The sequence below is a fragment of the Notothenia coriiceps genome, unplaced genomic scaffold (assembly GCF_000735185.1).
Source record: "Notothenia coriiceps isolate Sejong01 unplaced genomic scaffold, NC01 NC01_scaffold00024395, whole genome shotgun sequence".
Lineage (NCBI taxonomy): Eukaryota > Metazoa > Chordata > Actinopteri > Perciformes > Nototheniidae > Notothenia > Notothenia coriiceps.
In genome coordinates this window covers 19,736-37,077 of record NW_011357096.1, presented here as the reverse complement: position 1 = coordinate 37,077, position 17,342 = coordinate 19,736, and the positions used below count along the sequence as shown (strand labels likewise).

Below are 17,342 nucleotides of genomic sequence, written 5' to 3'. Positions count from 1 at the left end.
TGTATTATCTCTTCGATTTAAACACGGCATCTATTGCACGTCTGTCCGTCCTGGGAGAGGGATCCCTCCTCTGTTGCTCTCCCTGAGGTTTCTCTCATGTTCCCCTTTAAACTGTGGGTTTTCTCTGGAAGTGTTCCTTGTACGATGTGAGGGTCTAAGGACAGAGGGTGTCGTGTTGTCATACTGATATTCTGTACAAACTGTGAAGTCCACTGAGACAAATGTAACATTTGTGATATTGGGCTATATAAATAAACATTGATTGATTGATTGATTGAAAACGTCTTGGTTTAAAACCATTTCAAACTCTGAGTTGTGTTCCTGAGAAGAAAAAAAAGCTCCATCTGGCAAGATTTAACCGCGACTTGAATTATCCAGCTCATCACAGCAGTCTGAGCATATCGGCACGTTGACATTGCCCGCTATGATTTTCTTTAAGCATTCTGGCATTCTGACTCACTCTTGTAATCCACAATCTATTGAAGCACATTAAGAGTTGAGAAAATGTAACTTTAGCCAACTTCTAACTCCCTGTTGTCTATGATGTGGTGTGACAGTGGCACGCCATGCTGCGAGGAACCTGCAGCTGAGTGACGAGACCACCCAGAGCTTAGAGGCATCCTGGGAGCTGGAAGACCCCCTTGTGAAAAGCTACAGAGTCTCCTATGCTGACCTCAGGGGCGACCACGAAGAAGAGTTTGTGAGTTGATCAAGCTGTGGCTGTAAAACTCAATCTTTCATAAAGAATGAAGTTCATTTAGAGGTGTCAGTGGCATTCGCTGTATGGGGTCTATGGTTTTGGGCAGAGTGATTTAATGAAGAGCTATTTGTATATCCCTGTGTATAGTTTCTAAAGTCTCCCTCCTTATGCACATTCACATAAACAAACTAGTTCCCTGCTGAGTTGTGAACACTGAGTAAACTAAACAGACGACACTGGAGATATATTTTGAGGAAGACCCTTAATGTTTCACACCTCCACCCAACTGGATGGTGATTTCAGCGGTCAGTGAGGGGTCATCTGCTCCAATCAGAAAACTGATTACACTTTTAGTCCCGGTCTGCTCAGCCTCATCTTCCTGATTCCTCTCTCTGTGGTAAGAGCCCTTGAGCTCAGTGCCATTTTCTGACCCTGATCACTGATGCACACACACACACACACACACACACACACACACACACACACACACACACACACACACAAACACAGTTATCCCAGGGGTCAACTCTCGGTTCCTCAAATTTTCCTCATAAAAATATGCGAGTCCCAGTTTAAGTGAACACATCTGGCAATACCAAAAGCTAATGAAAATGAATTTTATTGCAGCGAGCAGAATGTTCATTTGCACTGTTGCATTCATTTTATGTTCATTTACGTTCCTGAGGGAGAAAATGAATTAAAGCTATGACAAATACTGGTGTGTTCCTAATTGTCTCAATGAAGGCCATTCATAATTACAGCAGCTCCCTTCATTAACGAGACAATTGAATTATTTTGCTCAACGCTAATTAATTTCTCCAACTATTCTCTTGATAGCCTCTAATTAGCAGCAGTGATTGTCTCTTCGCTGTACAGAAAATTGAAATTTCAGACAGAATATGTCATCTTATAAGATGAGGGTACTGTAATAGCTCGCAATATTGCTGTACCAATACGTCCCGAGCTTGGAATGCTGCCTAGTGGTAAATCAGAGCGCAGCCACACTTGGATATACAGTAAAACATGATCATTTGGTGATCATGTTTCTAATGGAGATCTATCTTCTCTCTTTAATTAAGGTCTACAATATTTTCCAACTTGTGATAACTCAAATTCAACCAATCCACAAAAAACTAAAAAAATAAAGTTGTGCTGCTATGTTAACATATATTATATTGCATTAGTGTGTTGAAAGATATAATTATTTGAACTAATTATATACCGAGTGCTATGCCTAGTTTTTATAGTTTTTTATTGAGACCAATAACAAAAAACATGATTAGCCCTATGAAACTGTTTCTGTTGTTTGTGCTGTTCATACTGTTAGCATATTTAGCTGCTAGCCTATAGCTCAGCTGCCTTTGTGGAAGCAATCCTTTAATCATAGATATATAAAGCAAGGTTTTAGAAATGTGAATGTGTGTTCAGTCTGTTTCCTGCAAAAGAGGGCTTGTTATTTAAAAAAAAAAAAAAGATTGCTTAAGTTTTTATAATAAAATTCAGGCAGTGTTTCTCACAAGAATCAGCAGTTTCTATGATATCAAGCCCTAATTCATACCTTATACACTATGAATACTTGAAGGAAATGCATTTGACACGTCTGTTAGAGACATTGCATTTTGGAGATGTAACCATAGCTTATTTTGGTTTAAAACACATTTACACAGGACATCTTTGAGTCAAGCTTTTGAGATGGACCTCTGTGTTCCGATTTTGTTTGTGTTTTGGCAGTGCCCCTCCTGTCTCCTGGAAACCTGCGTGTGTCAGAGGAGTGGTACAACCGCTTCAGAGTCACCTGGGATCCCCCTCAGTCTCCTACAACAGGGTACAGGATCGTCTACCAGCCTATATATGGTATATAGATACACACACACAACACACACTGAACACACACACAACACACACTGAACACACGCACAACACACGCTGAACACACGCTGAACACACGCTGAACACTGTTAGACAGCTGTGAGTTCTTTATTCTTTTAAGGTGGTATATACTTCGCTCAGGGAGACAGGCTGGATTCATGGTTTTTACTAACCGGTATCAGTATGTTGTTACTTCGGCATCATTTTGAAACGTGTATTACAATTAAATCACGGTAAAATATGTTCATCTTGTTGTAGTTGTAGCCCCCTTGACAGCGATTCTCTCTCTAGTTTAGCAAACTCAGCCCGACTCAGCCCTGTTTGTTGGCCTCGATAGAACCACGATTTAGTCGGGCCAGAAAAAAGGTGAAAAAGTAGCCCCGGGCCGGAACTAGGCCAAGTGTAAGCGCAACCAAAAACAGGCCCGGCTCGGCACGCTTAAAGCGAGCTCCGCGCTGTAGTGTGAATGCGCCATTAGTTTCTCTTTTTAATAAGACGCTTGAGGCATCAAGGAAACGTCAGTGATCCAGAGCTGGAATAAAATGTTATACTTCTTGTTTTATTTATTTTCTCGAAGCATCATCAAAAGCCCATTTTCACTGTTCTGCTGCTTCTGTAGTGCTATTTGTTTCATCCTAACAAGGCAAGGCTCCAGTATTTTGAGTTTCCATGTCTGGTTTTTGGCAATGACTCTAATTTAATTAAATAGACATGCTGCATTCATCTGATTTTAGGTTTGCATTTGAAGGTAAATGAATTTCACAAGGCTTCTGTTTTCATCGTGAGAATCAATTGAATAAAAAGTGCCTGTGTGCAAATGCCAACAGTTCCAGTGTCTGGTGGGTTGTTAAGATAATTGCTGCTTTTCTTTTCTTGTATTGGTTTTATTCAATTTGTATCTTCAGCCCTTTATAATAGGTATTAATGCAGGATTATGCCTCTTTCCATGTGTTAGGTTCTTCAAGATATCTGTGTCTAGTAAAGCCGACTCCTGCTTACAGCTTTGATGGTTCATTCCTTACATTATTTTTGAGAATATTTGCAGGTGTATGTATGAAAAGATTGTGATGCAGCTAATAGTAATGCTTTTTACAGATTGGCCCCTCAAAGTTCTCTGTAATATCTTTAACAATAGGTTATTGATTTCAGACTGAGGTAGATGGAAGCAACTTGTATTTTCTGGTATGTTAAAGTCTAAGAATCATGTTCAAAGATCCAGGCTAATGCAGAATGTCCCCTTTTTCACTAGCTAATGATCAATGTAGAGAAAACTGTGAATGTATATTGTGCTTGTGTTGCAGTGTAGAGCCTTTAGTTATCAGTTTTAGAAGTATATTTGATAACATTAAGTCTCAGACTCTTAAGTGATTCTCACACAACCCTTTTGGCTGTGTATATTTTCATCTTTAACTCAAGCAACATGAGAGAAAGCTTGTGGACACTTACCATGTGTATGCATGTAATGCTATCTCGGGGAAATGTTGGCAAAGATGTTAAGAACCTTACAACGTTTCAATTCTTAATTATTAAATGTTTTTGGAATAATACAAATTGCAGAAAACTACATTTGGTTTGCATTTTACATTACTTGCCTGCTTTATTATGTCAGCCTGTGCTCATGTGCGTGTTTCTCAGTTCCAGGACCAGTTTTGGAGACAGTTGTGGGGGAAGATGTGAACTCCAAGATGCTTCTGAATCTACTTAGTGGGACGGAGTACAGCGTTCAAGTGACGGCTTCCTACCCTACGGGACAAAGTGAACCTCTGCTAGTGAACTCCAAGACATGTAAGCAGCATCTCCTCTGTCATACATCTGAAAAGACCAGTCCATATTTGTTGTAAGAAAAGTTGTTAAATAGTGGTTATGAATTTTGATTTGGAAATAAACATTTTCATAGAAATTAAACCCTCTTCCTCGATTGGCACCGTTGACATTGTATAGGCAGGTCTGTAAATAGAAGATTGGAATCTCACTGTTTACTGACTAATAATAAAATAAAGGTTAATGAAAGATATTCAAAATGTTATTTCAGCTTTCACTGATAATAACTTGGTTTGCTTTTGGAGAATCATGCCAAATTCCCAAATAAGCCCTAGTTGGGACCATTACCAAGTTTTCAGTCTAAATGCGTCACAAAGGAAAGCGTGACTGTTAGAATAGAGAGGCAGCAGAAAAGCAAACTAGTTTCACGAAAGAGGGAAATGTACAACATGCAGATTAACTACCTGCTGATACAACACGCTCTAAATTTCCATTGAGACTTTAGCAAACAGACTGATAGACAGAAGGATATGAATATTTCTCATTCAGCCAGTGAGAACAATCCTTTTTGCATATAGTTTTGGTATCAGTAGGTGCAGTAAGACCTAACGCAGGCTTTAACGTCCCTCACATTTCAAACAAAGAGACTGAGAGAGGGAGGAAGTGAGAGAGAGATTGACTGTTGATATAGAGCCAAACAGAGAAGTGTATGTACAGCAGGGATATGTATGCATACGTGTACATCCGTATTTCTCTGAACCTATTCTGTCACTATCTATCACCAAACATTTATGTTTTCTTTTGGGCTTACTGCCTCTGGGTGTGACGGTTTTAAAAAAAAAAAACCCTGCTGTATCATGCCTTGCTTTAAAAATCTACTGTTGTCTTTTAGGCTTACTGTCTGATTGGCCGCAAGGGACAGTCTGGAATTGGATTAAAACAAACATACTCTCATTTTAATAGCTCATGCATTTTTCATGCACGTTTATGCAAACAGGGATTGTTTTATTTCACAGTTTGTGGGTTGTTAGGCCCTCCAAATTTATGTGCATAAAACTGTCATAAAATGTCCACTTTAACTTAATGATAAATGTTGAGGAATAAAATGTAAAGGCTAAATGTAGAGGGGGTAGTCAATTTACACATTGTCAGTATAGAGAGGGAGATTTCCTTTGAAACACGGGTTGTACTGCAGTGATGATGTGCAATCCTTAATCTGTCCTTTAATCATCCAACTGCAGGACGAGTGACAGGTCCCTCACGCCTTTCTGTCTCTATTGAGTTCTCATCATGAAATATGCTTTCATAGGAAGATAAGGATGAAGTATGAGCCATTGACATGTAGATTCATCAGATTTATACACTCAAACTACTCACTTTTTCCCTGGTGTTGCATTTTAAATTCCTGCCTCTACCTCCAACAATATTAATAAGGCTCTTTATAAGATAATGTCCATGCATACAGTACAACATTATCTGAGTTTATAATTTCTTTATATACATTTTATCATTTTCAGATATTGTCCTATGACTCTACAATGAATACACACACATCAGACACAAGCAATTCCCCATGCACTGATACATTTCTGATGTACATCGCGTTTCTTTGAATTCAGTGTTCAAAGTTGTAATTTACACTGGAGGAACTCTGATTTATTTAGGGAAATTATTCCAGTTACTTGTCATTCTAATAAGCGAGATACAGTAATATATTTCCCTGGACACACTGCACTCCTTGCAGCTTTGTGATGACAGACTGTGACGTGTAAACACAATAAATTACACATAGTAGCATGCAGCGTAAAATGGTACTTATTGGTACCTCGAGGGCCATTGAATGAAATTAAACTGTTTCCCCTAAATTATGTTTTGTTCAGTTTGTATTGAGGTGCTTGCACTCCAACTATACAGTACATATTTGTTTTCCTCGATTTTCTTGAAACTAACTTTTTTTACTTTGTAGAATTTGCACAAAAATGAAAAAACTAAAAAGGATTACATTATCAGAAACAGGCAGAAGTGGAGAAAATATATGATGTGGAAACTGACTGATGGTGAGGAGGTGCTGAAGGGAGATGGGTGCACATATTTGGCTTTAAGTATGACAAGCTTAGCTGTTTCTCTCAGACGTATTTTCTGACAAATCCCCGTATCATCAACCGTGGTTTATATCTGTATTACTCTTTTTTTAACTTTTGGATATTGAAAAATGTCCCGTCATCCTCAGTTCCTGTCACACCCAAAACAGGAAATAAATTCAAGGGTATCCTAAAGCAAAAAAAAAAGCTGTTAATTAAAACAAAAACATGCAAAGCTTAATGTTGGTCAAGAACTGGCCATTTTCCTGTGCAAACCATATGTGGTGCTTATTTAATGTATTGACTTTATGTGCCTGCTTGTTTTTACTGACTGTATGTTGGAGTGAGTTTTTTAAAATATTTTTGCATATCATTAAATGAAATTGTGGGTTTCCATACTGAATGCATTATTCACTTTTATTTAAAATAAGCCATCTGCCATATGGTCCCAGTATAAAATATCCATACACTGGTGCTGGAGCCAAGATTACTTTATACCATCAGCAAATTCTGTTAACGAGATAGAGGGAGGGGGGGGAAGCGGGCTCCTGGGAGATTTGCTTTCCTGTGGTACTCTGAAATCTCACTACCAAACAAGCTTCAGCTATTTAAATTGCTTGGTGGTGTTTTTGCATTTTGCTGCATCATGCCTCATTGTTTCTCCATGAGAGTTAAACAGCGAGCCTGACAGTGACTCATTTTGTCACTTTGTGTGAAGTGCTCTAACACAGCTGAATGTTGTCACAGGAACTGTAAGTATGGAGACATTTCATCTATTTCCACTTTTATTTGGTGCAATGTTCATTTTTCATTTGATGCACAAAGAGATGTGCCACTTGTCTATTTAATGCAGCTCTTATCCTAACTTTTTCAAGTTTGAACATTATAGATTTTACCTCGCACTATTGTCAGCCAGTCAGTCAAAGTTACTGCACATAGCTTTTACACCCAGTAGAGCTAAACTGACCACATTCTAGTCAAAGTAGTTTACCTGATGATATATCTCTGCAAAGTTAGACAAACGTATACCCTTTTACAACCAAAATGAGCAATTATAGATTTGTATTATTATTTTAAATAAAGTAAAAACACGCTCAAATGGGCCTTAGACTTTCCCAACCTAATTAGACAATTTATTTTCTTCTTGTCATTTGTCCCGGTAATGAATGCACATTTTGACCTTTCCCACTGAAGACAAAAGCCACATAGTCGTAGGTGTTAGTGAGTTTTTTGTCTACTGGGAACGTGGCTTAAAGAAAGCTTTAGCTGAACCACTAATACGATGTGGAGAATAAAGTCCACATGATCCATGGCTAGAGCAATGACAGTCAGAGTGCTACTTTTATGCGAGCGAGTGTCTCTTGAGTCTTGGGTCGTATAGCGGTTAAAGGAGCTGGTTGGGGGCGGTCTAACCAGACATGTCACAAAAGCGACAAAAACCAAAACGTTTATGATCATAAAATGTGCCACGTTGGTTAGAGATGAATGTTTCAGTAATGTTTAACATCAGTTCAGTCCATGTGTATTACTGTCATTAATTTGAAAGGATAGTAAAAACAATTGACAAGTGTTACAAACTTAAACTTTGTTCTGCTTCATGTTTGTATGAAAATTGATTAATCTATTCTAAATAGATTTTTCTGTAATCTTTCCATCTGCCTGCCTCTCTATCTGCAGTATTCCTGGGTGTCTCTGGCTTGTCGACCTACCAGATACGTCCCATCAGCCTGTGTGTCCAGTGGCAGCCTCTTCTACAGGCCACGTTATACAGAGTCTCCATTCAGTCTACACTCAGTAAGTTCATCTACTATTGTATGGTCGTCCATGATGCCTGTGTGTGGGCCAGAATTCAAATCTGTTCTTAAAGGTGGTGAAAACTGAGTTCATTTCTTGATTTAGTGCTTTCATTAGATTGGCTTTTTTTATGAGAGCAGTTCTGTCCAAACGGTAACTTTATTGACATAAGGTTATGAATTTAATTGAAGTGTAACTTCGTCATCTTGTTGAAATGTAGTCTGAATCACACTTTTTAAAAAGTTGAATTGTTCAGAAACAAGCAGTAATGTTAGAACAGATGCACGCAGTCCACAGATGTTCTCAGCAACGTGTGTGTGCACTTTCACTCATCCCAGCACGTTCCCGCGTTCCACGTCGTGAGCACAAGGCTTTCGCCAGATAAGTGACTGGAATACAAGTAAGTCAGTAAATCAGTTTTACATGAGTTGTGATATTTGGTGAGGTGGGCTGGATACGTTTCATTATAGATTTACAGTGTGTCCTTGTGAAAATGTCACCACTGTTTATTATTATCAACACAAAGACCAGTCAGCTCAGGACTCTTTGGTTTTGGTTGTGATGGTAACATGTGTGTTGGTTACATATCTGGAGTCATAATGATATGAGCCTCTGAGGAAATAAGTGTTGCATATTTCTCTCACTTTGACATGGCAGTGTTGTGCAGAGTCAAGGACATACATAAATCTATTCATTTGTAGAAAGGAAGGGAGGTTTGATATACATCCGATCTCTCCCTAATAACCAACATGAGAGGAAACCGCTTGGAGAATTTCGCTTGTCATCCCGTCATAAATAAAACAGATGAGAAAGAGTGTTCAGAGAGTATGACCTTTAGAGGTTGTTTAATCATCAGCCCGCTCAGTTCATAAATGAAAAAAAGGGAGACGGAAGAAGAAAAGAAGGAGGGAACAAAGAAAGACCTTATCTTTAATATATACTTAAATCTATTTGAAACAAAACCCTGTCAACAGTAAGCTATTTTGGAGATGTTTGATATTTGGATTGGTGGATGTACAATGCAAACAGAGACAACAAATATCTCGGTTTCTCTATTGTGGCAATATTCTTGTTATTTGAGACTGTTTTGTTTTACAGTATATATAATATAAACTCCTGCTGCACACCCAACTGCCCTCTGAGGATAAATACAAATGAAACTGTTCGCTGTGAGTGGATTTACTGTTTCTCTAAGGTTTAGTTTTCTTGGTGTGCCTGTTGTGAGTTGGATGCTCATTGTTTTTATTATTTATCTGACCATGAAACAAAACCTTTTGTCTAGTCTATGTTTATTTTTTAAATGTCAGCATGTGTCAAAAGGTCGCATACTAAGCAGATCCAGATGCCTTGTTGCTGGATTTTCACCTACACAAATTTACATTTAAGATCTTCTGCTTTGGTTTGATATTAAAACACCACTACTTGCCGCACTATGTGATAGAAAATTATTTTTATAATGATAGTTCTGGGGCAAATTGGGCCTCCCTAATTAATTTCAGTGTGCACGCAGATCATGTCACACACAGATCTGGAAAAAACCCCAGATAATTTCACAGAGAGATGGCTCTGCTACTGTTGCATGATAAAATGGCACACAACAGACTAATGTGTCTTAAGTCTAAAAGATGAACAAACTTGTAAAGATATTTAACTGAGAATATTTCTATGTAAACCAGCTAAACGATTTTAACAGACAAGTTAAGCTTAGGTTCATAGGTGTCTTATGTTACAAATAAACCTTCATTTAGATCATTAGCGCATTTTGAAAAAGAAAGTGTTTACTTTACAACAATGTAAACACAATATCTATGAATTTGCTTTTTATTAGGTGCACCTTTTTGGCAAGACAAAGTGTATTCTGAGAGAAAAGCACATAGCAAATGAAATAATCGCTCTGTTTTTTTAATGGATTTGTCTTCAGGGTTTCAGTAGATGATTAGTTGTTACTCTTCATTAAAACAAATTTGAGTGTCGGCTGGTAATAGGGTTTGAGACCAAAATAAAACTAATTCTACAGTAAGTGGTTTCTAAACACGTTTTTTTTACAGAAAAAAAGTAGGAAGACTTCCCTCTTCCATCTTCCTTCCTCCCATGGTTCTCTATTTATCTGTGTCTCCCTGTCTTCTGCCTAAGCAGCAACTGGATATTCTTGCTGGAGTTAAGAGATTTTGTTTAATCCACAGACAGCCAACCAGCTGCTCAGACACCTTCTCAGATGAAAAGTTAACGGTCTATGTAACAGCTGTTTCCCAAACTTTATTATTCATGGTAGTTTCCTGTTTGCATGATGAGCAAAACTATAGCTCTAATATAAGAAACACATAAGGAAATAACATCAGACTAATGAAACTGAAAAATGGCACCTATTAGTACAGTTGTATATGCACTCCGCAGTGTCCAGGTTGTTAATTTTTTGATACCAATTCAAATTATTTTAAGAAGTATTTCCTGCGATGCCGTTCCTCTACGGTTTTCATAACAACCACTCAACCGTTGTGAAACTGTTTGCAGTCCGCAATTCAAAGGAACTTGCAAAGAGAAGAGGAAAAAAAAAAAAATTGGGATAATTTATGTCATATAATATCCTACTTTCGGTAATCCTAAAACAATGGTTTATTTTTTACTATCGATAATGTTATATTCGATTTTACACAGGGAAGCTTTTTAAATCAAATTTGAATTTCCAGATGACATGAGCATGCCTGCAGGACAGTGACATTTTGCTGCATACACCCTGACTGCTCCAATAAAGCTGCTCAGTATCAAATTGTAAACAAATGATTACACATAGCAGCTCCAAGACTTGGATATGATACAGAACGAGGCAGAAAAGACGGAAATGTGCTCTGTAAATACAGTTAATGTGAAACAGGAGCTTTTGAGGGAATTGAGCTTATTTGTATTGTATGGCTTTTGATCTTGAACTTCATCCAATGTAAGTCCGTTTTTGTTTTGTTGTGTCCTTGCAGACGGTCAGAGGCAGGAAGTGAGCCTGGGAGCTGGTTCTTCCCGACAGTGCTTCTACGACCTCACCCCCGGGAGCCAGTACCAGATCAGCGTTCATACCCAGATGCAGGAAATGGAGGGACCTGCTGTCTCCATCACTGACATGACGTGTATGTTGCAAAAGTTTTATACATTGTATTTACATCTATAATGTCCTCATCTCTGTATGTGTAGTAAGAACAAAGACAGACACACACCCACTCAACCCTTCATCCCAGTTTTTCACCACTTGTTTTCTTGTCCACTGTCACCTCCTCACTCACTCCTTTCTCTGTTCTTTCTCCCCATACCTCATTTCCCCCGCTGTAGTCTTACCCCTATAAGCTACTGTGCTACCTGTATTTGGTATGTCTCTGTGATTCTCTCTCTCTGAGAACATAATGGCTGCTGCTGTATACGTTTATTGTTCAGCTGAGTAGCCGAGGGGAACCTCACAGCTCACGGGACCAGGAGCGGTCGCTCATAACCTGTGTTATAGAGATTGATAGATTCACACTGTAAAAGTCTTTAGTGTGGAGGGACAGTAAAGAAAGTAAATGAAATCAACAAAACAGCAAATATCACAATAGCAGCAAGCACATTCTTTACTTATAATCACTTTTGTCAAGTCACTAGTGAAGCTGAAATACCCTTTTTTGAAAAGATTCTACCTACTCTCCTGAAGTTTGTGCCCCTCTCTTAGGGCTGTTGTTGATGTTTTCAAGATGATTCACTTGGTGTACCCTGGTTTGACAGAACCAACTCCTTTCTGCAAAGTAATTGGCTTGGCACCGAGGCATACTTTAACCTGGGGCCTGTTTTTAACTTTAAAAAAGACGGCCCCTGGTCAGAAAGATACTAGACTGATGAGAATAGAACTCTTGCTGTCCCTGACTTATAGGCACGGATAGGCAAGAGAGAGATATATACAGAAAGTAAAAAGATAAAATCTGATTGCTGTAAGTAAGTGATGGAAAGAAAGATAAACGGAGTGCAACACAGCACCTGGGTTACTTTAGCACACGTAGGTTGTAAGTACAGATTGCACCACAAATCTTTTCTCTGTCAAGGTCCAGAACTCAACTGTCGAAGGAAGGAAGAGGATTATAAAAGTTTCAGCTGAACAGAAACAGGCTACTGTCTCTCATTGTGTCTGTCAACATATTGTGTGTGTGTGTGTGTGTGTGTGTGTGTGTGTGTGTGTGTGTGTGTGTGTGTGTGTGTGTGTGTGTGTGTGTGTGTGTGTGTGTGTGTGNAAGGAATTATAGGCAAAATCTATACACTAATAGACAGGGTAATTTCACTTCTTCATACGCTTAAGTGAAGAAAAGGAAGGAGGAATTTAGTCAGAAGGACTCCTTCTGACTAAATTCCTCCTTCCTTTTCTTCACTTAAGCGTATGAAGAAGTGAAATTACCCTGTCTATTAGTGTATAGATTTTGCCTATAATTCCTTCTCCTTCTGACTAAATTCCTCCGCCTTTCTTTTGCCCGTCTCGCCGTCCTTCGTCCGTCCCCACTCAGGTTTCCCCGGTAGAAAGGGAGACAGAGGAGACTCAGGTTTCCCAGGACCAGCGGGGATGAAGGGGACCCCCGGCGTGCCCGGTACCCCTGGATCTCCGGGGCCCCGAGGACCCTCCGGACCCCCCGGACCGGGAACTAGAGACGGGATCCCAGGAACACCGGGAAGAAAGGGTAGGCTGGAGATGCTGTTTATAATCAAAGTACTTACTGGTGGGAAGTAGTGGAGTACAAATACTTTGTTACTGTACTTAAGTACATTTTTTTATACCTGTACTTTCTACTTCTTACATGTTGAACACAAATACCTGTACTTTCTACTTCTTACATGTTGAACACAAATACCTGTACTTTCTACTTCTTACATGTTGAACACAAATACCTGTACTTTCTACTTCTTACATGTTGAACACAAATACCTGTACTTTCTACTTCTCACATTTCCCAAACAGGCTGGTTCCTTTAGTCTGAATGTGTGTTTGGTGGCGTGATCATTATTATTTAGAGTCATTGCGTGCCTATTGATTTGAACACGATCCGTGTATCCATCATTTCCTGGTCTTCTCTAAAGAAGAGGGACCAATGAAAACGTTGTCATGTTGCCGTTGTTCAGCATGGAAACATTCATTAGCTAACAATAACATTATTGTTCTATTAATATAAAGGGAGGTCAGGTACTCTTTAAAACAGCTGCTAGTTACGGGTACTTTTTACTGAAGTACATTTCGAAGCCTCTTTACTTTCACTTGAGTAAAGAAGTTTAGTCAGTACTTCTACTTTTACAAGAGTACTTTTAAACACGAGTATCTGTACTTCTACTTGAGTAAAGGATGTGTGTACTTTTGCCATCTTTGTGGATAATGGATAATGATGGATGCATGTTATTAAGTTAACATGCATGTTATCCAACTCATCCACTGTTTCTATAATGCTACAACATTCAGACTTTCTCAGATTTTCTTACTTTTTCCAGAAGTCAATTCAATTCAATTCAACACCTTTATTTATTCAGGTGAAAACCCATTGAGATCATTGACCTCTTTTTCAATGGTGACCTGCAGAAGTGCCGTTGCTTATGGTTTTAAATAAAAAATGCTCACGTTTTCACTTTTATACGTATGGGATGATCCTTTAAAACGTTTTTCAGATCTTCTTACTTTTCCAAAAGGGTCTGTCCGTTCGACTTTTTAAATTATATTCAATTATTCTTCGGAGAAAAGTTGGAGGAAAACAACTTTTCTCAGTTTTTCTAAGCAGCTAAGGAACCTTTTTATACAGTATGTATGGCAAGCCTTGAATGTCAGATTTGAGCAGGTTTATTAAAAGATAACTATCCCAGTGAAAATCAGACCAAACACATTTTTTGAAATCAAGATTTAACACAAGTCCTACTGGTTAGGTTCCTTCAAATATTTTAGACCAATGTTTGGCTTTTACAATCAATTCCTTTCCCACATCCATTGGTAATATGATTGCTGGCCCCACGGCATCGTTTCACTATCAGTATCAATATGTTTAGGCAGGCAGGTTTGGTATCGATGCCATCATTTTTCAATCAATCAATCAATCAATCAATGTTTATTTATATAGCCCAATATCACAAATGTTACATTTGTCTCAGTGGACTTCACAGTTTGTACAGAATATCAGTATGACAATACGACACCCTCTGTCCTTAGACCCTCACATCGTACAAGGAACACTTCCAGAGAAAACCCACAGTTTAAAGGGGAACATGAGAGAAACCTCAGGGAGAGCAACAGAGGAGGGATCCCTCTCCCAGGACGGACAGACGTGCAATAGATGCCGTGTGTAAATTGAAGAGATAATACATTTACAGTATAGGTAGACCACATATTTGGAAATGCATGTGTCTATAATAAGAAGATGAATCCACGAGGATTCTTTTAAGGACTTAGCAGTCCTGTGTGGATGCAAATCAGTGTAAGGGCTCCATACAGATTGCAGCGTTGAATTAAAAGCATTGATTTGTATAAAACGGAGGTGAATCGCTGGCGGCTTTAACTTGTGATTTTCACAGGAGCATTTGGTCTTTTTAAAGTTCATAGGATGGTGGGCAGGGAATTAAATAAAGGAGAAATGTTGTGTTTTAAAGCTTTACTGGTTGTGTCCTGTTCTTCATACGAAACACAATCCAGATGGCCTGCAGGTCACCCTTGAGATGATGACGTTTGAACTATAGTCTCTGGGTGAAGCCAATTTGGTAAAAACACTAAATCCTGCTTGCAAATGTAATCAATCTTTCAGTACTGCATGCATCAACCTTACCCAGAACAGACAGGGTGAAGCTTTTCTAAGCTCTCAGTAATTCTGGTTTTGCTTCCTGAAACTAAATGAGCATCCAAACCCAAACTTTGCTACGGGAACTTGCTAGAACTTTGCCTGAACTCTGGCAACATCAGCACGCCCTGGAAAGAGTCTTTCATATGTAAAATGCACTACACTTTCTACACAGATGTCTTGGCTTGAATTGTGATTGAAATGTGTCCAGCCTCTCTGCTCGGGTAGTTTTTTGAAGCAAGTACTACTTTGTCTGCTGCCCACATGGAAGCAAAAGAGTTGCCCAGAAATGTTTCACCAAGCACAGTTTGAATCTGACTTGACATGACAAATCGTGTCTAAACTTTTTAATTGACTGTTTAATCATTGATTGTGACACTTTCACTCCTGACATTTTGTAATGGTACACAAAAGCACTTCTTACCTGCTGTTGTAGTAGACATTGTTGTCGTCTTGACCACTGAGAGGAGAAAAGAGAACATTAATAAGACAATTCAATAGAACCTCTCCTCAACATCTCTCTGTTTCAATAACTACAGTAATTAGACTGAAAAACACAAATTATTAATGCGGAAAATAGATTATCTTTCCTCTGAGATAAGCAAATCAATGCAAAAGGGCTCATGCAGAGCCACTCTTTGAACTCAGAAATGCTAATTCTATGATCCTGAAATGAAAATGTGATTGGACTGATCTCAGTGGCACTTAGGTGAAGAGGATTATTTAGGTCACAGGCTAATTTACAACATAACCAAGGGGATTTTAATCTTTGAAATTGCACTCACTTCTCTGGTTTTTGTCTTGAAAGTTTCAAGATTCTAATTTAGTTTTGTATTAATAAGATGCAGCAAATACTACAACAGTCTGATTTAGAAACAGTGCAGCTGTTCATGCACCATCAATCAGTCTAATGTGACTTACATGTGGTCTCTATGACAGAGATGGTGTCACTCTCAGATTCGTCTTTGAACACAGCCGTCAACATAACTTCATACTCAGTGGAGGGGCTCAGGCCAGTCAGGATGTATCTGTTATCACTTCCACTCAAGACCACCTAGAAGAGAAACACACACACAGGTCTTGCTCTCTTATTACATGTTACTTCCAACCATATCTGCTGTATGTCAAAAGAAAGTTGTTGGCTGATATCTCGAGAACTGTCAACATGTGCTCATGCTGTTTAGTATTTTCAACGGCTCATTTTGTTTCGGACATCATGTAACAAATCTTTCACTTCATTTTCTTGTCACACTTTCATTCAGAGTTTGAATAGGGGTTGATAATATCAGTACAAGTCTTTGTCGCATCAACTGAACTTCAAACAGTTTCATTGAAAAAACGTTTGAATAACTTTCCGTCATGTCGTTCCACAATGTGTTGCAAACATTTACATTAGGCCATCTTTTGTTTTGTGCACCTATATTTGCTCGAAGAAAATAAGTAAGAGTTTCCCAGGTAACCCCTAAGATGTGAAAAAAGTTTGGGCATTCACTAAAATCTCATGGGGGTTTTTGTACTCTGAGTACATCACCAGACTTTCAAAACCAAGGTTGTCCCTGAGTTTTAGGAGATGCTTTTAAACAAAAAATAAAGAAAAAAACCTCAGTGCTCAAAACAGAGGGAATGTTTTTTTAATTATTTCTCTTAAACGTGTATGTGGATATTCCAATACTGCATTAAATAAATGATTGAATCTAGACATTATTTTAGTTATAAGTTGGATGTTCTTATTATCAGGGGTGCACATAACTTTTTTGCCCTGGTTCTCAAAAAAGGAAAAAAAAAAAGGAAAAAAAGGAGCACCTGGAGATGTTGCTTGGTGCTCATCCTTAAAATGAAATAAACCGTAACTTTTGAGGGGGTCTTGACTTTATTTGCCAGACACACGGCACTGAACACACATGCAGAGGTGAACACAGAACACACATGCAGTGAAGATAACCAATAACCTACCATAGCCAATAACAAATTAATGTAACTTATTTCATTTGTGTTGTTCATTCATATCTTATTTTACCTTAACATTTATTTACTGTATGCATTATTTTTTTATCTCTCCAGTTTTAAAGGATATTTGTTGGTTACTGTCCTATAGTATACATTGGAATGATTTCAACCTTTTTACCCAATAATTATAAAGGAGTGCCTGGAAAGGTATGTGTTTAGCATAAATTTTGGACAGAACCGTTTGAACTTTAGACTAACATTTAACTAATGCCTAACACTCAGAGTTCCTTACCTCACTGAGCTGTAGTTATCAGCCTCTCAGTGCGACTGGAGAGGACTCTCCCTCCACATTATTGTACACATCTTCCTTCTTATATCTGTTGT

General features: G+C 38.5%; 2 protein-coding genes across 2 annotated transcripts in view; one reads left to right on the top strand and one right to left on the bottom strand.

Moving 5' to 3' along the window:
* Nucleotides 1–12,313, top strand: part of LOC104954993 (collagen alpha-1(XIV) chain-like) — a 13,361-nt gene extending 1,048 nt beyond the window's left edge. Inside the window, exons 2-7 of the mRNA XM_010782212.1 lie at nucleotides 558–704; nucleotides 2,432–2,554; nucleotides 4,205–4,354; nucleotides 8,089–8,205; nucleotides 11,175–11,321; nucleotides 12,261–12,313. Of these exons, the coding sequence (XP_010780514.1) occupies nucleotides 558–704; nucleotides 2,432–2,554; nucleotides 4,205–4,354; nucleotides 8,089–8,205; nucleotides 11,175–11,321; nucleotides 12,261–12,313 (737 nt within the window). The remainder of the gene's footprint in view (nucleotides 1–557; nucleotides 705–2,431; nucleotides 2,555–4,204; nucleotides 4,355–8,088; nucleotides 8,206–11,174; nucleotides 11,322–12,260) is intronic.
* A 320-nt stretch (nucleotides 12,314–12,633) lies between these two features.
* The window catches only part of LOC104954992 (collagen alpha-1(XIV) chain-like), a gene marked incomplete at its 5' end in the record, with an annotated part of 13,381 nt that continues 8,672 nt past the window's right edge, over nucleotides 12,634–17,342 (bottom strand). The window contains 3 exons of the mRNA XM_010782210.1: nucleotides 12,634–12,848; nucleotides 15,436–15,471; nucleotides 15,933–16,065. Of these exons, the coding sequence (XP_010780512.1) occupies nucleotides 12,634–12,848; nucleotides 15,436–15,471; nucleotides 15,933–16,065 (384 nt within the window). The remainder of the gene's footprint in view (nucleotides 12,849–15,435; nucleotides 15,472–15,932; nucleotides 16,066–17,342) is intronic.